General features: G+C 38.4%; 1 protein-coding gene across 1 annotated transcript; it reads left to right on the top strand.

The window, feature by feature from the left end:
- Positions 1-15,542: 15,542 nt before the first annotated feature.
- LOC136326091 (C4b-binding protein alpha chain-like) lies at positions 15,543-22,427 on the top strand. Its single transcript, XM_066261492.1, has 5 exons — positions 15,543-15,761; positions 18,706-18,894; positions 20,258-20,428; positions 21,416-21,591; positions 22,125-22,427. The coding sequence occupies exons 1-5, from the start codon at positions 15,677-15,679 to the stop codon at positions 22,296-22,298; spliced, it is 795 nt and encodes a 264-aa protein (XP_066117589.1). The 5' UTR covers positions 15,543-15,676; the 3' UTR covers positions 22,299-22,427.
- Positions 22,428-25,339: the final 2,912 nt, after the last annotated feature.

Here is a 25,339-nt window from a genome sequence, read left to right as displayed (position 1 = left end):
CAGGGTGGGAGGGGGAGGAGAGGCAGGAGGTTGGGGGAGAGGAGGGACACAAAGAAAACCAGTTAGAAGGTGACGGAAGACAATTGGACTTTCAGTGATGGGAATGCAGCATAATCAAATGTTAAAATAACCTAGAGATGTGTTCTCTGAACATATGTACCCTGATTTATCAATGTCACCCCATTAAAATTAATCAAAAAAAAAGAAAGAAAAAAAATAAAATTCGCAAATTCTTTGGTATTCCTTCTTTCAAAAGGTGGAGCCCCTCCCTTGAACATAGATGGCATTTAAGAACTTGCATCAGCTGAATAGAATATGGCAGAAATGATAGTGTAGCATTCTGAGGATAGGTCATAAAAAGGCATTCATCCTTTCTATCTCTCTCGGGTCATTTGTTCTGGTAGTAGCCAGCTACCATATCATAGGATGCTCTAGAATGGTGTTTCCCAATGTGGGGCCCATGCCCCACAGGGGGGCAATTTGATAGTTAAGGGGGGCAATTTGAAAATGGACTCGACACGACTTGAACTCTTTCGCCCCAGGCCATTTAAATGCAATGCTAGATATAGGTGCCAAATTTAACAAAAAATGCAATTCTTAAATAATTGCGGTAAATAATTATTAAGTATAATTTCGTTTGATGAGACCAAAATATCAACTGGGTGATTGGTGTCATCAAGTAAACTTTGTCCTGGGTTCACCGTGGAGCGTGCTGTCTGCCGCAGGGAACCCCGGATGTTTTAAAAACTCACTAAACAACGCAGTTATTCTCACCTAATTGGCCCATCGCAGCTTCTGTAGTGTTTCACATCATTCAGTTGGTGTTAATTTGAAATAAGTGTCAGTCAAAACTGTTGTAAAAGCTTGTTGATTTAATAAATATACATATATATATATTGTATAGATATAATTGGTAAGTATTTGATTTTATTTTTATCAATATTAAACTCTTTATTAAGTACTTCTTGCATCGGGGCTAGAAAGCACTAATATTTTATAAATATTATTGGGGCTATAATAGTGCATGCACGACAATTTTAATTTTAGAAGCATAACTTTCCAGAAAATTTTGTCAAGTGGAAAAAATATAGATACCTTTTGATTTGCGGTGGTAGTGTAGTAAATGTGTTATATACATTTAAATAAATATGAATTTTTAGTATACGTTTACTCTATGTCACATTGAATATATTTTAACACATATTTTAATATTAGTTTTTAATTGATCTTATTTTTATTTCTTATAGCCCATAGTAAAATGAGTGGTGCAAGCAAGAAAAAAACTCGTCAATATTTGGAGGAATATTTAAAATTTGGGTTCATACCCGCTGTTCACGATGAGCAGATTCCTTTTTGTCTTTTATGCCAGCAATGCTTGACCAACAAATCAATGAAACGAGGTCGTCTTGAGGCACATTTGAGGGCGAAACATAGTGCTCATATTAATTCAGATTTGAGTTACTTTAAAACTTTAAAGAAAAATTTTGAAAAAAGAACAACATTAAAGTCTCTATTTACTGCTCATACTTCAACTAATAATTGTGTTCTTGAGGCTAGTTATCAAATTTCTTTATTCATCGCTAAAACTGGAGAAAATCACACTATAGGAGAGAATTTAATAAAACCGTCAATATCAGCATTTCTTAAAACGGTTCTTGAAAAAGATGACAAAGATGTAAAAGCTATGGCACTCAGTGACAATACTGTTAGCAGAAGAATAGACGAAATGAGTGAGGATATTGAAAAACAACTTATTGAAAAGCTGAAAACAAGAAAATTCTCCTTGCAAATGGATGAATCAACTTTGAGAGACAGTGAGGCAGTATTGATAACTTACGTAAGATATATTGATAAAGGACATTTTGCTGAAGAAATGTTGTTCTATAAAAGATTAGAAAGCACCACTACCTCCAAAGATATATATAATAAGCTAAAAAACTACTTAGATGTCAATGATATACCAATGAAAAATATAATATCTTGTGCTGCAGATGGTGCTCCCAATATGATGGGCAAGAAAAATGGCTGCTTAAAATTGATGAAAGATGCGAATCCAGAAATGATTCTTGTGCATTGTGTTATTCATAGGGAAAACTTGGTAGCTAAAAACATTTCGCCTGTTCTGAATGAAGTATTCAATATTACATACAGTAATACAGTGTGTTAATGCTATTAAAGCTAGTGCCAAATGTGAGTGTCTTTTCAAGCTATTTTGTGAAGAACAAAATGAAGACCATGTGAGACTTTTACTTCATACTGAAGTAAGATGGCTATCTAAAGGAAACTGTTTGAAAAGATTTATGGAACTGTTTGATACTCTTAGTGATTTTTTAAGCGACAAACCTGAAATGAAGTATCTGTTAACAATAGATGGTAAAGCATTTGTGAGTTATTTAGCTGATATCTTTGAAAAACTAAATATATTAAATAAGCAACTTCAAGGAACAAATAAAACTCTTGTCGATGCAAAAGCAAAGATATTTGGTTTCATTACCAATATTGAGTTATGTCAGAAACATATTAACAACAAAAACTTTAAACAGTTTCATTGGCTCCAAAAATGTGAAGTAACTGATACCGCTTTACTTGTTATTGTCAATCATTTGAATATTCTATTGGCTGATTTAAAAGAAAGATTTTCTGATTTAAAACAAATTGATTTCCCAACATGGATGATGCAGCCAATGTTAGTGGATTTGTCTGATATATCAAATATGCAGTATCAAGAAGAACTCGCAGAATTGCAAAATGATGAGTCAGTTAAAGCTTTATTTAATATCAAAGGAGCGATGGCATGGCTTTGTGAGGAAACAGAAATCAAATACCCAAATTCAACCAAATGTGCAAGAAAACTATTGCTACCGTTTCCATCTTCATTTTTAGCTGAATGTGGATTTAGTGCTGTAAATGATTTACTGGTAAAAAAAAGAAATCGGCTGGATATAACACAACGTGGAGACTTGAGACTAAAGCTAACCCAATTGGAACCTAATATAAAATCTCTGTGCAGCAAGCATCAAGCGCAAGGATCACACTAAATTAAAATAGTAAATTAATATAGAAAAATCTGTATTAAAATTATTTGGAATTTAAATTTCTGTTTTTCATTATATGTTTTGAAATTTTACTTACTGTGTTTTGTTAACAATTTCATAGTGATTTTTTCCTAGAACCTATCATTTATGTTTATTAAGTGAACAAATCAATTTTTTAATGTTAAAAATTATGTATGTTACATAGGAGGGGGACATAAAAATTTTAGAAAGGTTAAGGTGGGGCATGGCACAAAAAAGGTTGGGGAACACTGCTATTGTGAGGTCCATAGTTGTCTAGCCTACAACTACATGAGTGAGCCAGTCTGGAAGCAGATTATCCAGCCCTAGTTCAGGTGCCTGCAACCCCAGCTAACATCCTGACTGCAACTTCATGAGACACCTTGAATCACAACCAGCCAACTAAGCTGCTCTTGAACTCCGACCCACAGAAACTGATAAAGTACATACAGATGGCCAATAGACAAATGAAAAAATGTTCAACATCACAAATCATTAGAGAAATGCAAATTAAAACCACAATGAGATATCACCTCACACCAGTCAGAATGGTGCTCATTAACAAAACAACACAGAATAAGTGCTGGCGAGGATGTGGAGAAAGGGGAATCCCACCACACTGCTGGTGGGAATGCAGACTGGAGCAAGCAACCACTGTGGAAAACAGTATGGAGATTCCTCAAAAAAATAGCAATGGAACTGCCCTTTGACCCAACCATCCCACTTATAGGAATATATCCCCAAAACACCATATCACCGACTGAAAAAAAGAGATGTACCCCCATGTTTATGGCAGCATTGTCCACAATAGTGAAGATCTGAAAACAGCTCATGTGTCTGTCAGTGGACAAGTGGATTAAAAAGCAGTGGTACATATTACAATGGAATACTATGGGGCCATGAAAAAGAAGGAAATATTACCTTTTGCAACAATATGGAAGGACCTGGAAATTATTATGTTGAGTGAAATAAGCCAGGCAGAGAAAGAAAAATATCATATGACCTCATTCATTTGAGAAATCCAAGGAATAATGAGAACTGAGGAATGGAATTGAGACAGAGGAGGGATCAAAGGAACCAGAGGAAAAGAGGACGGAGGGAAAGGGATGATAGGATGGGATAAACCTGAAGGGAAGGGGGGAGGGTGCTGTAGGGAGGGGGGCAAGGGAGATATTGAAGGGAATAGGGGGATGCATTTGGGGTGACCCTAGACCCTATGTAAACACAATTAATTTTTTAAAAAAGAAAATAAATTGGACTAAGCTTTGGCATGTACTGAACAAATGGCACAGAATTTCTAGACCCTGATTTTTCTTCTGGCTTGATGAAGACAAGGCTGGACTTCTTCCACATTATGGCAGAGATAAACCTGGGAGAGTCCTTTGGGTTTGCTCCAGCTTCAATAAATCTTACCACCATACCATCTCTTCCCATGCATGCATGGTCTCAGAAATGCTTTTCTTGTGACACCACAAGAACCATATTTCCATCAGCAACAAGACTAATGTAATATTGTGTGTCAACTGTAATTGAAAGAGGACTTGATTTGGGATGGTGAATATACAATACAGTGTACAGAGATGTGTTGTACAATTGGGCATCTGAAACTTGTGTAATCATGTTAACCAGTGTCTTCCCAATAAATTCAAGTAAGGAAAAGAAAGGGAAGTCTGCTCATTTGTTTTCACTTACTTTTGAAAACACATGTTTGTTCCTTAAAGCACAATTACTCTCCTTTGCAGCTGCATGACACAACACTTTAATAAAAAGTTTTTGGTTTTTTGGGCCACCTGAAAATTAGTTGAGAGTAATTCTAGGCTGCGTTATGAATGAAAATATGAAATAGATTGATTCCTTGGACTTGAGGCACTGACAGGCAGGTACAGGGGGGCTTTGGCAGCATGGAGGAAGGTGCTGGGTTTGATGCTGGGAGCAGGGAGCTTTTCTGGAGGAGGTGATGGCTGAGCAGTGTAACAGAGGGCTTAAGACCCTAAGCCTCAGCTCACCCCTCACAAACCACGTGGTGGTGCTAGTTACTTAATTTTCCTAAATAGCAGTTGCTTCACTTACTAGGAGGGTGACACCATTTAGCTCATAGATTTGTCTCTGAGGGCTTATGGGAAATTGCATTTTCCTCTGCCCTTTGTACTGTCTTCTGCTTGCCCTTCATGGCTGTGCTCTGATGTGGGGGTCCCCAAAGCTCACCCTTTGAGCCTTTTAGAGTTTCTCTTAAGTTCTCTCCCTTAGTTAGCTCACCTCAGCCATGTCTCATCCAAGACCCAGCTCAATGTCTCCTGGATTTCTCAAAATTAATTAAAAACATAAGTATTAGACTCAAAACCATAAAAATTCTAGACTAAAATATAGTCAGTAAAAACTCAGACATTTCTTATAACAGTACTTTTTTCTGATATATCTTCTCATGCAGAGGAAACAAACAAACAAACAAACAAACAAACAAATGGGACTACATCAAACAAAAAGGTTAGGTTTTTTTTTTCTTTTTTTCCCCCCAAAGTTAGAAGTGAGAAAACAATCAGACAGACTCCCTCATGTGCCCGACTGGGATCCACCTGACATGCCCACCAGAGGGTGATGCTCTGTCCATCTGGGGCTTTGCTCAGTTGTGGCAGGAGCCATTCTAGCACCTGAGGCAGAGGCCATGGAGCCGTCCTCAGTGCCTGGGCTAACTTTGCTCCAATGGAGCCTTGGCTGCAGGAGGGAAAGAGAGAGACAGAGAGGAAGGAGAGGGGGAGGGGTGGAGAAGCAGATGGACGTTTCTTCTGTGTGGAATCGAACCCAGGACTTCCATAAGCCAGGCTGACACTCTACCACTGAACCAACCGGCCAGGGCCCAAAAAAGTTTTGCACAGAAAAGGAAACCATCAACAAAATGAAAAGACAACCCATGAATGGCAGAACATATTCATTGATACATCTGGTAAGGGGTTAATATCCAAAATTTATAAAGAACTTATAAAAGTCGGTATCAACAAAATAAACAATTCAATTAAAAAATGGGTAAAGGACCTGAATAGACAATTTTCCAAAGAGGACATATAGATGGCTAATAAACATGTGAAAAGATGCTCAACATCACTAATCAGAGAAGTATGAATTAAAACTACAATGAGATACCACTCCACACCTGTCAAAATGACTATAATCAATAAATCAACAAACAACAAGTTTTGGGAAGGGTGTGGAGAAAAAGAAACCCTCATGCACTGTTGGTGGGAATGTAGACTGGGACAGTCACTGTGGAAAGCAGTATGGAATTAACCTCAAAAAATTAAAAATGAAACTGCCTTATGACCCAGTGATTCCACTTCTGGGATTTTACTTGAAGAAATCCAAAACACTAATTTGAAAGAATATATGCACCCTTATGTTCATTGTAGCATTTTTTATAATAGCCAGAATTTGGAGGTAGCTCAAATGCCCATCAGTAGATGAGTGGATAAAAAGCTGTGGCACATTTACACAATGGAATACCACATATGTGGCCATGAAAAAAAAGAAACCTTATCTTTTGTGACAATAAAAATAGACAGCATTATACTAAGGAAAATGAACTACAGGCAGTCAGAGAAAGACAAGTACCATTTAATTTTACTCATATGTGGAATCTAATGAACAAAATGAATTATTAAGCAAGACAGAGACAGACTCATAAATAGAGAGCAGACTGACAGCTGTTGGAGGGGTGAAGAGAGTGGAGGAATTGAGCAAAAAAGGGAAAAAATGCATGAACATGGACAACTGTGTGCTGATTGCTGGAGTAGGAGGAGGGGCCACGAAGGTAGAGGAGCATACAGGGGGAATAAATAGACTTGACTTGGGGGGATGAACACACAATACGGTATAGAGAGATGTTTTGTAGAACTGGGCACCTGAAACCTGTATAATTATATTCACCAGTATCACCCCAATAAAGTCAATTTTTAAGATATTTTTTATTTATTCATTTTAGAATGGAGAGAGAGAGAGAGAGAGAGAGAGAGAGAGAGAAGGGAGGAGGAGCAGGAAGCATCAATTCTCATATGTGCCTTGACCAGGTAAGCCTAAGGTTTCAAACCGGTGACCTCAGTGTTCCAGGTCAATGTTTTATCCACTGCATCACCACAAGCCAGGACCAATAAAGTAAATTTAAAAATAAAATAAAATAGGTCTTCTAGTCTCACATACTATGAACTGCTGAGTCATTACCATTTTTTTTTTCTTGTTCCTTATCTAATCAGTCCCTAAATTCTGTAGGTTCTTCCACTGAAACTTCTTTGGTAAGAACAGACATGGAAACACAAATGGCTATGATAATGGTGTTGGGAAGTTTTTAGAGTAACAAGACTGTTTCTTTAATATAAATTTATTAATTTTAAGACTAAAATTAAGGACATTTTTGTACCCTAGTCTGAAATGATAGGACTAGCATATAGTTAGCTAAATGTATCTTTGCCTGCAGGGCCACTCTTATTGCAGCTCCTTGCACATAACTCCCAAAATAGCCTTGTAGTTTCTGCTAAAATCTTCAGCAGTCCTTAATGCTTCCACACAGTGTAGAATGCATTGTGTTTAAGGCTCTCTGCAATATCTTTTTTTTTTTTTTCTGAAGCTGGAAACAGGGAGAGACAGTCAGACAGACTCCCGCATGCGCCCGACCAGGATCCACCCGGCACGCCCACCAGGGGCGATGCTCAGCCCACCAGGGGGAGATGCTCTGCCCCTCCGGGGCGTCGCTCTGCCCCGACCAGAGCCACTCTAGCGCCTGAAGCAGAGGCCAAGGAGCCATCCCCAGCGCCCGGGCCATCTTTGCTCCAATGGAGCCTTGGCTGTGGGAGGGGAAGAGAGAGACAGAGAGGAAGGAGGGGGTGGGGGGTGGAGAAGCAAATGGGCGCTTCTCCTATGTGCCCTGGCCGGGAATCAAACCCGGGTCCCCCGCATGCCAGGCCGACGCTCTACCGCTGAGCCAACCAGCCAGGGCCTCTCTGCAATATCTTGCCAGCCTATCTCTCAGCCTCTTCTTCTATTGCTTATATTAAAACCCCCATGCTCAGCTTAACATAATTCCTCACAATTTTTAGAGTCAACTCACATTTTCCTAACCTCAAACGTACTAGTCTAATTCTTTTTCATAATTTTTTTATTGTATTGACATAATTGTCATTATTTAGCTGGATCACTAGGCCATTACCCTCTTCCACCCTACTTTCTAGGTTTTTTCCTCTTTTCTAAACCCACACTACATTGGTTGTGGCATTCTCATAGCACTTATCACATTAAACCTCCTTGCTAGATTAGTAAATTGGATTCCCTGACTGAATTCCAAGGGCAGGAAAGTGTTCCCTAATAACAATAAATAGTTCTCAGGACTCTGATACTATTTACCCAGAGATTGCATCAAATCTCACATGTAAAGGGTTCAGGCCTACAAGAGTGCACACACCCCCAAAAAAACCAACAAATTTTTTTTTTTTTGTATTTTTCTGAAGTTGGAAATGGGGAGACAGTCAGACATGTGCCCGACTGGGATCCAACCAGCATGCCCACCATGGGGCAATGCTCTGCCCATCTGGACATTGCTCTGTTGCAATGAGAGCCATTCTTGAGCCTGAGGCCATAGAGCCATCCTCAAGCGCCCGGGCCAACTTTGCTCCAATGGAGCCTTGGCTGCGGGAGGGGAAGAGAGAGACAGAGAGGAAGGAAGTAGGGGGTGGAGAAGCAGATGGGCGCTTCTCCTGTGTGCCCTGGCCGGGAATCAAACCCGGGACTCCTGCACGCCAGGCTGACGCTCTACCACTGAGCCAACCGGCCAGGGCCAAAACCAATTTTTGCACACCAGCAGGGTGTCCAAAAAGTCAATTCTGACACTATCTACCTAGAGACGAACATAACACCAAAGTTCACAGGTGAAGGGTTCAGTCCTACAAGACTGTCCTTCTCTCCAAACACACACACACTTTAGTTGCCAGCAGGAATGCCAAGCTTTCTGTCCTTCTACCAACCGGCTACGGATTTCAGATTGCCAATTGCAAGTCCAGGTTGCCACCTTGCAGTTAGTCATATAACAATGTTCAGAGAGTAGGAGTTCAGCTACAGAAACATCTCCTCTGCCAGTTCTTCTGATGTAGCATAGGCTTAATCAGCATGGTCCTATCTGGCATCCTTGGTAAATCTTCAAGACAGCCAAGGTCAGGTGTCTCCCAGGAGCAGCCAGGACCTGGTGCCTCTGGGACCATCTGACTCTGGGAATTATCTGCAAAAACACTCCCTGTTTCTTAAGATACAAAGTAAAGATTTAAAATTGGTGAACTTAGTTTTTAATTAATTTATAGGCCTTAACTTTTCACAGTAAATTCTGTGGCTAGGCTTTTATAAACAACTGTTGTGATTTAAATTCCCCTAATTGTCAGGTCCTTCTTTAGTGTAAGCTTTCCCTGACATTCCCTACAGAGGTAATTGTTAACTGCTCACTATTTCATACTGCCTATGTAAACAAAGTTTGAGTATACACATTTTCACTTTTTTACCTAATCCCAAAGATTTCCTGCTTTGCTTTCCCCCGCCTTCTTAATCTATCACCAAAGCATTTCGTGTAACCCCCTTAAGTCTTCCCCTGTGATTCTGATGTATAAAATAAGTGATAAAACCACCATTTTTTGGAGTATTTTCTCAATTCATTGAGATTTTGCTTCCCAGAAATTGTTGATAGTTTGGCTCAAATAAAATCATAATAATTCTTACAGGTTTGAATGTTTCTTATGTTGACATTTCCTCATCTATAAAATGTGGACAATTATCTGCAGTTCATGTAATTGTGTTGGTAAAATGATATAACCTATATGAAGTGATTAAAACATAAAAATGTGAGGTCATTATTTAAAATACAGTGGTACCTTGAGATATGAGCAGACCAACATACGAATTTTTATTTATTTATTTTTTATAATTTTATTTTTTTAATGGGGCGACATCAATAAATCAGGATACATATATTCAAAGATCAACAAGTCCAGGTTATCTTGTCTTTCAATTATGTTGCATACCCATCACCCAAAGTCAGATTGTCCTCTGTCATCTTCTATCTAGTTTTCTTTGTGCCCCTCCCCCTCCCCCTTTCCCTCTCCCTTTTCCCCCTCCCCCTGTAACCACCACACTCTTATCAATGTCTCTTAGTTTCACTTTTATGTCCCACCTACGTATGGAATAATGCAGTTCCTGTTTTTTTCTGATTTACTTATTTCACTTCGTATAATGTTATCAAGATCCCACCATTTTGCTGTAAATGATCCGATGTCATCATTTCTTATGGCTGAGTAGTATTCCATAGTGTATATGTGCCACATCTTCTTTATCCAGTCACCTATTGACGGGCTTTTTGGTTGTTTCCATGTCCTGGCCACTGTGAACAATGCTGCAATAAACATGGGGCTGCATGTGTCTTTACGTATCAATGTTTCTGAGTTTTTGGGGTATATACCCAGTAGAGGGATTGCTGGGTCATAAGGTAGTTCTATTTTCAGTTTTTTGAGGAACCACCATACTTTCTTCCATAATGGTTGTACTACTTTACATTCTCACCAACAGTGTATGAGGGTTCCTTTTTCTCCACAGCCTCTCCAACATTTGCTATTACCTGTCTTGTTAATAATAGCTAATCTAACAGGTGTGAGGTGGTATCTCATTGCAGTTTTGATTTGCATTTCTCTAATAACTAAAGAAGATGAGCATCTTTTCATATATCTGTTGGCCATTTGTACTTCCTCCTGGGAGAAGTGTCTGTTCATGTCCTCTTCCCATTTTTTTATTGGATTGTTTGTTTATTTGTTGTTGAGTTTTATGAGTTCTTTGTATATTTTGGATATTAGGCCCTTATCTGAGCTGTCGTTTGAAAATATCATTTCCCATTTAGTTGGCTTTCTGTTTATTTTGTTATCAGTTTCTCTTGCTGAGTAAAAACTTCTTAGTCTGATGTAGTCCCATTCATTAATTTTTGCCTTCATTTCTCTTGCCATTGGAGTCAAATTCATAAAATGTTCTTTAAAACCCAGGTCCATGAGTTTAGTACCTGTGTCTTCTTCTATGTACTTTATTGTTTCAGGTCTTATGTTTAGATCTTTGATCCATTTTGAGTTAATTTTAGTACAGGGGGACAAGCTGTAGTCCAGTTTCATTCTTTTGCATGTGGCTTTCCAGTTTTCCCAGCACCATTTATTGAAGAGGCTTTCTTTTCTCCATTGTGTGTTGTTGGCCCCTTTATCAAAAATTATTTGACTATATATATGTGGTTTTATTTCTGGACTTTCTATTCTGTTCCATTGGTCTGAGTGTCTACTTTTCTGCCAATACCATGCTGTTTTGATTGTCGTGGCCCTATAATATAGTTTGAAGTCAGGTATTGTAATGCCCCCAGCTTCATTCTTTTTCTTTAGGATTGCTTTGGCTATTCGGGGTTTTTTATAGTTCCGTATAAATCTGATGATTTTTGCTCTATTTCTTTAAAAAATGTCATTGGAATTTTGATGGGAATTGCATTAAATTTGTATATTGCTTTGGGTAATATAGCCATCTTGATTATATTTATTCTTCCTAACCAAGAACAAGGAATATTCTTCCATCTCATTATATCTTCGAATTTTTAAAGATACGAGCTGCAACTCGGTCTGTATTTTTGTTCGAGATCTGAGTGAAATTCCGAGATACTAGTCCTGCATTTTTTACAATTAAGTTTTTGTGGTTTCATTTTAGGTAAAGAAAATGCAGTTTTAATTTACATTTAGTGTTAAGAAAGTGCAGTTTTAGTTTACATGTCTACAGTGCCTGCATTCCTTCCTCCCTCCCTCCTCCTCCTCCGCCATTCACCGCCATTAGCCGCACTCATCTGTCTCCAAGGTGAGAATACAGTACTAAATAACACTTTTTTCTTTTATTTCATATACAGTAGTACCTTGAGATATGAATTTAATTCGTTCAGTAACTGAGCTCGTAAGTCAGTCAACTCGTATATGAAACTGCTGATACTGGACCCGTGCACCAACACGCCAACTAACAGCAATTTTCCGAATCATGACTCATATCTCAGAATTTTGCTTGGATCTCGAACAAAAATATGGATCGAGTTGCAGCTCGTATCTTAAAAAATTCATATGTTGGTCTGTGTATCTCAAGGTACCACTGTAATTTGTTATACATTGGTAAAGTATACATGTGTGTTTCTTAATTAAAAACATGTCTTTTTCATAATTTAGGATGGTTTGAGGATGTTTCACAGGGCTGGAATGGATTAAATCTATTTCAGTTATTTTAAATGGGAGAAATTTGTTTTATATACAAGTAGACTGACTTATAAGCTCGGTTACAGAACGAATTAAACTCATATCTCAAGGTACCACTGTAATAATATACCTAAAAATAAATTTAACCAATGGAGTAAAAGACCTGTACTAAGAAAATTATAGGATACTAAAAAAAGAAATTGAGACAGATACAAGCAAGTGGAAGCATATACTGTATTCATGGATTGAAAGAATTAACATTATTAAAATGTCCATACTACTACCTAAAGCAATCTATAGATTCAACACAATCGTATTAAAATACTAATGGCATATTTCACAGATCTAGAGAAAATATTCAAAAAATTTATATGAAACCACAAAAGATGCTGAATAACCTCAGCAATCTTGAGACATAAGAACAAAGTTGGAGGTATCCCACTACCTGATATCAAACTATACTACAAGGCCATAGTAATTAAAACAGCTTGATACTGGCCTAAGAAGAGGCATATAGATCAATGGAATAGAACACAGAGCACAGAAATAAACTTATGCCTTTATGGTTAATTAATATTTGACAAAGAAGGTAAGAACAAATAATGGAGTAAAGACAATGTCTTCAATAAATGATGTTAGTAAAAATTGGGCAGGTATATGCAAAAAAATAAATCTAGACCAATAATTCCCACCACACACAAGAATAAACTCAAAATGGATAAAAGACTTAAAAGTAAGTCACAAAATCATAAAGTTTCTAGAAGAAAAAATAGGTGAGAAAATCTCAGACATCTCTCATAGCTATATTTTTGTTAATATATATATATTTTGGGGCAAGAAAACAAAGGAAAAAACTGACAAATGGGACTAATATCAAACTAAAAAGCTTTGCACAGTAAAAAACAACAACAACAAACTATCAACAAAATGAAAAGGAACCTATTGAATGGGAGAACATACTTGCCAATGATACATCTGATAAGGGGCTAATTTCTAAAATATTTTATATATAAAGAAGTCTGACACTCAACACTAAGAAGACAAACAACCCAATTAAATAACGGGCAAAGGATCTGAATAGACAATTCCCCAAAGAGGACATTCAGGTGAACAACAGACATATGAAAAAATGCTGAACATTATTAATCATCAGAGAGATACAAGTTAAAACCACAATGAGATATCACCTCACACCTGTCAGAATGTCTGTCACCAATAAATCAACAAGTAAGTGCTGTGGAGAAAAGAGAACCCCTGTGCACTGTTGGTAGAAGTGCAGACTGGTGCAGCCACTGTGGAAAACACTATCACAGGTCCTCAAAAAATTAAAAGTGGAACTATCTTTTGATCCAGTGACTCCACTTCTGGGGCTATATCTAAAGAAACCTGAAACATTAATTTGAAGGAATACATGCACCCCTATGTTCATTGCAGCATTATTTATAATAGTTGAGATTTGGAAGCAGCCTAAGCGTCCATCAGTAGATGAGTGGATAAAAAAGCTGTGGTATATTATACAATGGATTACTACTCAACCATAAAAAAAGAAGGAAATCTTACCTTTTGCAACAACATGAGTGGACCTGTAGATTATTATGATAAATAAAATAAGCCAGCCATAGAAAGACAAATACCATATGATCTCACTTATATTGCAGAATCTAATGAGCAAAATAATTTAACAAACAAAATAGAAAGAGAAGCATAGATACATTGAACAGACTGACAGCTATTAGAAGGGAGTGAGGTTGGCATGCTGGGTGAAAAAGGGTAAACAAAGTAAGTAAAAACAATTTATATATATGTGACACATAGACATGAACTAAGGTATGATGATAAACAGAGGGGGTGGTGTGGGGGGGAAGTGGGCAAAGGGGGATAAGTGGGGATGGAAAGAGACTTTCCTTTGGGTAATGAGTGCACAGTGTCATATGGACATGTTATTGAGGTATACACTGGAGATATAAAAAATTCAATAAAAATTATTTAAATTATCTTTTTTATCTGATATACTCTGATTTTATTTTAATTTGTCTCAAAATTGAAGCAACTACATGTTGGGTTTACTTGCTTTTTTTCCCCTAGCAAGGTTGAAATTTAATTGTGCTGTCATCAATATTACAGAAGAGTCCACTTATTTCTTTCTGAGGAATGTTCCTCTTTATTTCTGAGAGCTCAGCAATTTGGCTGCTATAGGCCGCACAATGTACTCATTACAAATCAGCAGGGCGGTGAGTCATTTTCAGACATTTTCAGTGTTTACCATCCTCTATGGATGAATAACTATGTATCTTCAAGCAACAGCTATCCAGAACTTGTGCAAAGGGGAAAACATAAAATCCAGGTTGGTAACTTCACCTGTGCTCTTTGCAGAGACTAAAAGAAATAATGAATAAAAAACTCAGATTTATTAATGGACCAGCCTTAATTCAGAGAGTTAATAATATGGGTTTACAAATATGCCTTCTTCCACTTATCATTTAGTGCTTTTGTCAGAGATATAATACTGGGCTGGAAGGTTCTTCACTCTGATTCAGTGCCATTGAGAAACTTGACGTTGTCAAGATCCTTTGTTCTTCCGTAATGCTTAATCCTCTACAGTTTAATTTTCCATGCATGCTTTATCTGGGCTCAAAATACCACTTGAGAAATTCCCCTTTACTCCTCAACTACTGTAATCCAAAAGTTGATTAATTCGGTGTCATAAATACTCAAGAAAAGTTACATATTGATGAAATAATTGTTGTTTGGACTATATATTTTTTCTTTTCACAATTATAGACTTGCATGCTTTTTTATTCCAATTAGGTTGTGAATTCTTGAGGAAGAAAATTGAACGCTATATCTTTTTTATACTTCCTTCCTATTGAGAATTTGCACTAGTGAATGAAGACCTGACTCCTAGGAGAGGGCCTAGAATGAACCTCAGCACCTCATCCTGATCTCTGGAGAAACTGCTACTCACACTGTGTTCCTAGTTCTTCTTGATTACTCAAAGATAAACGGTGCCTATGTGTAGACAACCAGCCAATAAGTATTCCCCAAAGCAGTAAGAAATCTTGGGGTTATGACTGTAAATACCCACATAATCCCAGAGAGCTCACATGTCAAGCTCATATATCATTGTCCCCAAGACTTGGAGCTTTATTGCACTGCCCTGGTCAGATCCCATTCGCTACCTTATCTACTCAGTTCCTCTCCTCTCTTTTAGTGACTCAAAGCTGTGGCACTGCCAAGTCTTAGTTCCTTGATTCAGGCCTTATATTACCATTGACTTAGAATCTCCACTTCATCTTGATCAGAACATCTAGAACACTGAGACCCAGTGCTGCATCTCTGAGACTTTTCACCATGTCTCCCAAGTTGCACAGAATTTTCCCAGCACTGTGCCTTCTTGGAGTCCTGGCTCTGTTGCAAAGCCTGTTTGTCCTGTGTGGTGAGTATAGATGTAATAGGGAAGACAGGTGTGCGTAAACCAAGGTTTGAGGAAAAATTATTGATTAAAATTAGTTAATTATAATCAAATGGCAATAATTTAGTATGATTTTGGAGAAATACAAAGAATCTTTTATTAAGAATATACTTAAATAATTATAGTACTTTTAGTACAGGATATAATTACTTGGAAAGCAAAATATTACAAATGTTTGAAGAGCTGATCTAGCCCCCAAAACTTTTTAATTTTTTATTAATGCATCCTATTTAAAGGAATATTTCTAAATTATTAAAGAATAAATAAGTGGAAAAGTTTTACAATTCAGAAAGTAAAATTTTATGTTATTACAAATAATGAGTGAATTCATTACAGTGAAATTACAAAGTACTGTATAAACTAAAAACATTATAGAAGTGTGAGGTATTGTATTTAAAACTAGGGAATAACTGTTCATAACCAATGAGCACTAGTAATGCTGATTGTAAATGCAGATATGAGTAATTGTTTTCATTTATAAATGGAAAATATACCAACAAAAATAACATTTCTTATTCATCTATAAATATATTTCTTCCTTAACAGAAATAATATCTAAGAATATTTTAATGTATTTACATACATGTCCTTTATACTATCTATCAGAAAAATAAATGTAGAGCATTTGAGACAGAGTGATAAAGTCACTCAAAAAATTTTACCAATAGCTGTGCTTATTTCAATGGATACTATGTTTTAATCAATTGATATTGGTTATTTTAGCAATTTTGATGATTGCATGCCAAGCAGAAGAAATGTGGAGTCCCCAAGTGTCACCTTTCCATTCTATGTCAAGATTAATGTGTAGGGCCTCAGAATGACTCCATGCTGTTCAAGCTTTATAAAATTTCTTAATATCACAGAGTGACTTTAGAGTTGTTTTTCAAAGGGAATTACAAACTATTTTATTTTGGAATTTTTTATGTCATAATAATGGATATTTCAAAGGAAAATTTAAGGTAAGGCAAAAGAACTGATATATGCTGGGTGAGTCTCCTCTCCTGGAAATTGCAATGGCTAGATCTATTATGCTTCCAAAGCTCTATCTAGCTCACTCAAGCACTCTCATTCTCTTCCCTGAGTACCATCACCTTGACCTTCTCAGCTTCTTCTTTCTTTATCAGGTAGTGAAGGTAGATGACATTCAACAAGTCACAGAGACTTGTCATGATTCTGTCAGCCTCCTTTGTATCTATCCCCTCTTCTTCCATTCACTCAAAATCCCACCCTATCTCTGGACCATGGTCAGTATAAGGAATGCCCAAATCCAAATCTGTCTCACTCTAGTTTCGAGCTCACCTCTCTTTCATGCTGCATTAACAACTTTCTGCTGCCTTTAAGTCTTTTCTCAAATCGTCACAAAATGCCCGTCTAGATCTCATATATCAAAGCAATTTTTATTGAAACCTTCAGATACACTTCCAGGTCACTCTAGGAAATACTATTTTATCCTTTTTTTCTTAGTTTTCTTTTCTCTCTTTTTTTAAAAGATATCTATCTTGTTGGCATTTCTTGTCTTTAGACACATTATAAACTGATTGATATTGTGGTTTTGATACTCATGTGGTTATGACTTATTTTCCTTATTATATTGCAAAAATATTGCTTAGTATCTGCTGGACAGACTTACAGGGACCAATTTACATAAATATTTGTTGGGTTAACTCTTAAAAAGGCACATTCTAATGAAGTGTTGATCTGAGGCTTAGAAAATTTCATTTGTGAACTCTAGACTTGTATACTGGGGATCATTTATTTTGAACCTACAATGTCAAGAGTGAAGGCACAAAGTTACTTGACACACATTGCCTGCACTCAAAAGGGGAAAAATTATACATATGGATAGTATAAATAAGCTGTTAAATAATTACTAAAGTGTAGACTGAAGCCATAGAGAACATGGACTTTTGAGTAAGATAGATCTCAGTTCTATCTCCGCCACTCAGCAGCTGCCTTACTTGGAACAAGACACTTAAGCTCTCCAAGAGTCTGTTTTCTGTTATAAAAGGTGGAGAAGATGAGAATGTGTACTTCTCAGGGGTGTTGTGATGATTGGATGAGGTAATACAGGAAATGTCTAGATTATGTATGCATAGTATCTATAGTATAAATGGTATACATATACTATGAATTGAGCACATAGTGTAATAGTATACAAAGTTAATGTATATGTAGTGTCTAGAATATAGTAAAATCTCAATAAAGAGTTGGATAAAATAAATAATCTCTGCCTACTAATTGCTTTAGGAGCTGAGAAATAAATGGTGACTATTTGCTGGGGCACTAAGAGAAGCATTCACAGAGCAAATGGGACTTGAATTGCTAGCAGACAAAAAAAGTATCATTCTAAGTAGGATTATAGAATGTAAGTACAGGTACAGATGTGGGAATGTGGGTGGCATATTTAGTTAGAGGGGTTAATTATCCTACAGAAGAAGGTTCATATGAAAGTAGTGATAGTAAAGATGAAAGGACCCATGAGAAAGGTCAGGAGGGGGTCTTCTAAATAAACATGGGTTGGTAAATGTTTTTAAACTTTTTATTTCTAGAAATATAAATTCTAAAACTATCATTACTTGCTTTCAGCCCTATTGAAGCCAAAGATAGATAAATGTTATTCATTGCTTTTGAAAATTTTTGAAAATTGACATTTCCATACAGGTTCAATCCAAATTCTCATTTTGGAGGCTCCAGTGAAAGTATTTAATTGGAGGGAAATGGCTGGATTGAACTACTTTTGCAAATCAGGGACAGGGAGCCAGGACTCAAAGTGTCTCACGTACCCTTGTCTGTTTCCCCGATTGCTCTTCTGTGGTGAGCTCTTCCAGAGGTGGAAATGAGATTATTAGCCATAGGAGCCTCCTCATGGTGATTTTACTAACCATTAGGCTCACTTTGTATTTTTCAGAGGTATGTTGCCCAGTACCAGAGCTGAAGAATGGTGAAATCATTAAACATAAAAGGCGTTTCACCAATGACTGTGCCTATTTCTATGGAGACTTGATTACATATTCATGTCATGGAAGATATGTTAACTCTGAAGCCACCTGCCAAGGAGATGGCACATGGAGTCCTGGAACACCAGCATGTGATGAGAGTAAGAGCTGTTTAATATTGTTTTAGAAGTTTAGGAGATTATTAAGGGAAGGTTTGAAATTAGGTAAAAAGAATTTGTACATTCTGCATGATTCTTGGAGTAGATCAATTTATTCAAAAGCACTACCTCCATTTCAACCCCCCCCCCCCCGTGTATTCATTCCAATTTTTTTGAATCAGTGAAAATAGGAAACATATAGCAGATGAACTAGCTTTTAAATTATTGCATTCTGTTTCTTGGTATTCTCTTTTCTTCCCTTCCTTCAGGTCCATATGTCTTAATGTGGAAAATAAGACTTACCCAGACCTATTATGAACCTGCTTTTCTAAACTACCTTCCTTCCCTCTTTCCTTCCCTCTTTCCTTCCTTCCTTCCTTCCTTCCTTCCTTCCTTCCTTCCTTCCTTCCTTCCTTCCTTTCTTCCTTCCTTCCTTCCTATATGCAAAAGCATCATCATGCTACCTACTTCTTGCTTAGATAGAATTGACATGATGCCACTGGTACACTGGATCAAGGTGATAGTCTTTGGATGTTCAGACACTCATGAAAAGTTCAGACTCTATCATAAGAGGGGCAGGTGCATCATTATAACTCAGGGCTAAAACTGCAAATATATGATCTTGACTATTCATGTGTATGCAAATGGTTTTTGATCTTCTTTTCTGATAAGGATGATAAAGAAGACCTTTGCTAAATCAGTGACCTCATTTATCTGAATACATATTAATCTGCTTGAGTAAAAAGAACACATTTGTTACAGTGGCTGCAATAGGGGTGAAAGTGTTGTTGAATTTTCAAGTCTGTTGTAATTGTTTAGAATCCTAATTTTTTGGTAGACAGACTAGAGAACTAAGTGGAGATACAAAGAGGATGATTACTTCTGCATTTCATTCTTTAAGATTGGTGTTAATTTCTCCCTTACCCAGTACATATATATGTATGTATTTTAAATTAAATTTATTGGAGTGACATTGGTTAATATGATATATGTATTAAATTTCATTTCTTTGCTTCAACAGGGAAGGGTCTGGATCAGATCAGTGGCCTTCCAGGATACGATTGCTCTTAACCCATAGGCCAGTGACCCAATATGGAGATTGGACCAAATACTAATTTTGTTTATTCAGATTATACTTTTGAAGATAATGGAAAGGACCACCATGTGGTCTAAGAGGGTGCCATGGTAGTTGTTCAGCATGAGGCTTACAGGAGGGCAGCGCAGGTACCAGGGTTTGGCTAAGTGATCCCATGAGCAGAGAAGATGGCCAGACAGGACAGAGCCTCCTACAAACCACACTGATTCTGGGCTGTGTTGTTTATATTCTGTAAACTCAAGCTCTCTCACTTTATGTCTTACCACCAAGGTTGCAGTTATCCTCCAATCATTGCCCATGGACATTATAAAAAAATTTCAAAAGGTTTTTTCCAAGATGTGGAAGTTAAATATGAGTGTGACAGAGGCTATACCCTGATCGGAAGGGCCACTCTCTCCTGCAGTAATTCGCGCTGGTCAGCCCCAGCCCCTCAGTGTAAAGGTAACTCCAGCTCATGGCTAAGTGGGTGGAACTGTCATAAAGGGATTGAGAATAAGGTTTCTTTCCAGCCAGAGGCAGGACAAAAAACGTTTGTTTTGACTTGATTTATTTTAAATAATTACTATATTCAAATGGTACCCAAAGCAAAAAGTACAAGGGGCACACAGGAACATTAATCTCTCTTACTTCTTTCTCCAAGCTAAAAAATTCAGCCTCCTTGAGGTAGCCCCTCTTCCCACATCCTCATGTATTTGAGTAACAGTCTATACAGGTGGTGCATTTTCTCTGAGTGTGGCTGTGGCCTGTGGTGAAATTTTCTTGGGAATTTTCTGGCATGAAGCTAGGATCTTGTGAGCTAATTCCAATCACCAGGAAGTAACAGACATTTCCATCAGACCACATGCAGGACACCAGGGACTCCCAGTTTGCCAACCTGTCATGGAGACAGGAGGACTCAAGATCAGGTCTGGTTTTTGCATTCAGACAGGTTTAATATCACTTTGTCATCAACAACTCCAGGGATTATTTGCCACCATTGTCTCCATTGCACACAGGACAACAATAGGAAAGACAAAAAACTTTATCCCTAGTGTCTTATGAGGATCACAATATGAGGGATAGTTGCTGAGAATCTGGGGTCATGTGCATTTTTTATACCTTGTCATGTTATTTAAAGAGGTTATGTACTGGAACAAGTTTCTTAACCTCTCTGTGTTTCATTTTCTCCTTGATAAAATGGAAATAATAACAGTGTTCACTTTATAAAGTGGAGTGAGATTTAAAGGAGATAATTACATCAAATACTTAGCCCTTAATTTTGATATGAGCCAATGCTCAATAAAAATGTTAACTAATATTGCTATCACCATGAAAGAAAGACAGAACAATTGGAAAACCTATATGTAGTTTAATTTAATAATCCTAGCCTGTTATCACATATTTTTTTTTTTAGATTTACAGATTGCTTATCTATATTTTCTTTTGTAGCTCTGTGTCCAAAACCAGAGACAGAACATGGAAAGTTACTGGTGGATAAGAATCAGTTTGTTGAATCTGATACTGTCACCATCCAGTGTGACTCTGGCTATGGTGTGGTCGGTTCCCAAAATATCACCTGCTTAGAGAACAGTGGCTGGCACCCAGAGGTGCCCAAGTGTGAGTGGGTAAGTGGAACACTTCAAAGAAGTTCCTGTGATATCAAACCCTCAAAATGGTGCACCCGCAGCACTGTCCCAGCCAGGAAAGGCAAGATTTGACTTGCCAAGACTCATTTCTGAGTCACTCAAAAGAACTCTCATGTTTTCCCTTGAACCACTCTGGTCAGTTAATGTGGCAAATTTTCTTGCTCTCACTTGAGAACAGGAAATACTGAGCCCTTTTAAAAGAGGAGGTTCTCAGAGACCTGGGAGGACTAACTCCTAACTATTCTTTTCTAGACTATATGATACACTCTGTTCTGCTTCTGAATGGTTAGCCAAAATAGCCTCTGGTCCCCACAGAGGCCTCTGGGAAGCTGTCCGGAGCAGATCCATATCTCTCTGGGGGAGATTCTGATGGAGCCTGAGGTGTTTTCTGGCTTTTCTGCTCAGCTATCATCTTGGGCTTGGTCTTGGACCTGACCCTATAGTCCTGCCATTGTCGTGATCTGGAGTTCTAGAAACCTGTCAGCCATACTCATCACCTGTATCTCTTTTAGGAGACCCCTCAAGGCTGTGAGCAGGTCCTAGCAGGCAGAAGACTCATGCAGTGTCTCCCAAGACCGGAGGATGTGAAAATGGCCCTGGAGTTGTATAAATTGTCTTTGGAAATTGAACTCTTGGAACTACAGAGAGACAAGGAGAGGAAGTCCACTCTGGAAGAGTCACTGTAATTTTTCCCAGAAGAAGGAGAGCAAGGTGTCTTGCTGCCTTCCATTCAATGTGGGTCACTTTACTTTAGCAACTCTACTATCCTTTTGGTCCCCACATTCATCCTAATAAACATGCATATGTCAAAACTATTTATGGTCATGGTCATTTAGGATGTCATCAAGTGAAGGTCTTAAGCTAACTCATAGTTAATAGTTAAAAAAAATTTTTTTTATTAATTTTAATTTATTGTGTTAACATGAATTCAAGTGTCCCACTCAATATAACTTCCTCACCCTCCACCTCCATGTCCCCCTTTACATCCCCTTTGCCCCCTTCCCACTGACTCCCTCCCCCTTCCCTCTGGGATTTGCTGTCCTGTTATCTGTATCTATGTGTTGTGTATACATAGTTTCACTAATCCCTTCACCTTCTCTGATCCCATCCCTTCATCCCCCTTTCCTCTGACAGCTGTCCCTCTGCTCCCTGGGACTGCGCCTCTGCCTCTGTTCCATTCTTCAATTCACTTTGTTCATTAGATTCTACATATAAGTGAGATCATATGATATTTGTCTTTTTTTTTTCTTTTACTGCATAGACTTTGAAGGTATGTATTGCATTCACACCAAAAGTCTTTGAATGCTTTTACTTCAGAGTTCAACATGTCTTGATCATTCATGACATTAAAAATTTAGCCTGACCTGTGGTGTTGCAGTGGATAAAGCGTCGACCTGGAAATGCTGAGGTCACCAGTTCGAAACCGGCAACCTGGTCAAGGCACATCTGGGAGTTGATGCTTCCAACTCCTCCCCCCCTTCTCTCTCTCTGTCTCTCCCTCTCCTCTCTAAAATGAAAAAAAAAAATTTATATTAGGCCCTGTCTGGTAGGCTGGCTCAGTGGTAGAGCATCAACCTAGTGTGTGTAAGTCCCAAGTTCGATTCCCAGTCAGGGCACACAGGAAAAGCGACCATTTGCTTCTTCTCCCTTCTCCCTCCCCCTTTTTTTTCTCTCTCCTTTCTTCCCCTCCCACATCCATGGATCAATTGATTTGAGTGTATTGGCCCCAGGGGCTGAGGATGGCTCCCTGGTGTTGCCTCAGGTGCTAAACATAGCTCCCCTTGCGAGCATGAGCCCTAGATGGGCAGAACATCGGCCACAGATGGGTGTCGCCTGGAGTCTCTATCTCTGCCCCTCTCACATAAAAAAAATTAAATTAAATGTTAACTTACCCCAAAGGCCTTGTGTATTCTCCCCCATTTGAAGGAAGTTATGTCTTCTTTTAAGCCCCCACGCACTTGGTCTCTGCCTCACTAAGCCTACCTCTTGACTTTTGCCTTACATAAAATGTATTTTGATTGTATCAGACTCATTTAGTCCACCCTTTGAGAACAAACTCTGAAAGACTGATGAATACGAAGCCTGCATGACAACCACCTGCCCGTGTATTTCCAAGTCCTCCATCTGATCTGGTCCTCATTTTCTTTAATAGAAAATAATATCTTTGAGCAATTATCCCACACACGAGGAGAAACCCCATAAAAATTGTTTTCATAGCCCTGGCCGGTTGGCTCAGCGGTAAAGCGTCGGCCTAGCGTGCGGAGGACCCGGGTTCGATTCCTGGCCAGGGCACACAGGAGAAGCGCCCATTTGCTTCTCCACTCCTCCGCCGCGCTTTCCTCTCTGTCTCTCTCTTCCCCTCCCGCAGCCAAGGCTCCATTGGAGCAAAGATGGCCCGGGCGCTGGGGATGGCTCTGTGGCCTCTGCCTCAGGCGCTAGAGTGGCTCTGGTCGCAACATGGCGACACCCAGGATGGGCAGAGCATCGCCCCCTGGTGGGCAGAGCGTCGCCCCTGGTGGGCGTGCCGGGTGGATCCCGGTCGGGCGCATGCGGGAGTCTGTCTGACTGTCTCTCCCCGTTTCCAGCTTCAGAAAAATACGAAAAAAAAAAATTGTTTTCATATTGAGGTATTTCAAAAGTTTTAGTCCTTCCACTCACCATTTCCTCCAACTTTGCTTTCTCTGAAATCTCTTTTCTACTCCTATTTCAGCTCCACTGGCTTTCTTGCCTTTCCCTAGTACCTAGAACCTGACGGTGGACATTGACCTCTTTTAATTTCCCCAAACATATTCTAAGAAGGCAATGGTATATAGCAGGCTTTCACTGAATTACAGATATCACCAAGGGGCTTGAATTGTTATCCATGGTCTTAAATGCCATAACTGCTCCTGCTACTAGGACATCCTTTAGTTTCATGTTTATTTTGAGTTTCTCTTGAGGCGAGGATTTGAGGGTTCTAAGTGTCCTTGAGAAGTGGCTCCAGAAAGCACTGTGAGTGGGAAGTAAGATGGAGAAGAGGGGACAGCCTCAAGAGGGAGCATTACTGAGGGGATTGTTGTCATTGTTGCTGAGAGGAGCTCAATTATGCTGACTGCCTTCTGAAGGTGTGTGGACACAGCTATGATTTATTCTCCTGATGATGAAGACCTCAGTCTTTATTCGCTAATTCCCTCCCCTCACTGGGGAAGCTTGCTTGCAGCTCACCTGACCCATACTGCAGGCCGGTTGGTGGCACTTATAGGACTGTTTGAAGTAACTTCCAGGGTAGGAATATGGAGGTTTGCAAAGAAAGCAGACACTGAGGAACATGTGTGCCAGCATGTGCCAAAGTGGTAGAGGCCCAGTAAACTGAAAGGAATTTGACAGTGCTACACTTTGACATGCAGTGGAGGTTCTCTTGTCTGTATACTCGCTTTCCTGACCATCTGCTTTTGGTTTTTGAAATCATGTTCTCTTTCTTGATTTATTTCCTCATTTTATTGCAGCATATCCTCAAGTTGCTGCCTAGGAATTGATGCACAGGAAATAAAATATTGAGCTCCTACATATTTGAAACAATCTTTTCCAAATACTTGATTGATAATTTGGCTGGTAGTAGAAAACAGGGTTAAAAGTAATTATCTTTTAGAACTTTTAAATAATATCTTTTTTCCCTGATAGATTTCAATATTCCAGTTGAGAAGTCAGAGCCATTTTTATTATTGATAGTATAGTATTTTTCTTTATT

The sequence above is a fragment of the Saccopteryx bilineata genome, chromosome 2 (assembly GCF_036850765.1).
Source record: "Saccopteryx bilineata isolate mSacBil1 chromosome 2, mSacBil1_pri_phased_curated, whole genome shotgun sequence".
Taxonomy (NCBI): Eukaryota; Metazoa; Chordata; class Mammalia; order Chiroptera; family Emballonuridae; genus Saccopteryx; species Saccopteryx bilineata.
The sequence above is the reverse complement of the archived record's forward strand: the minus strand, read 5'-3'. Positions and strand labels throughout refer to the sequence as shown.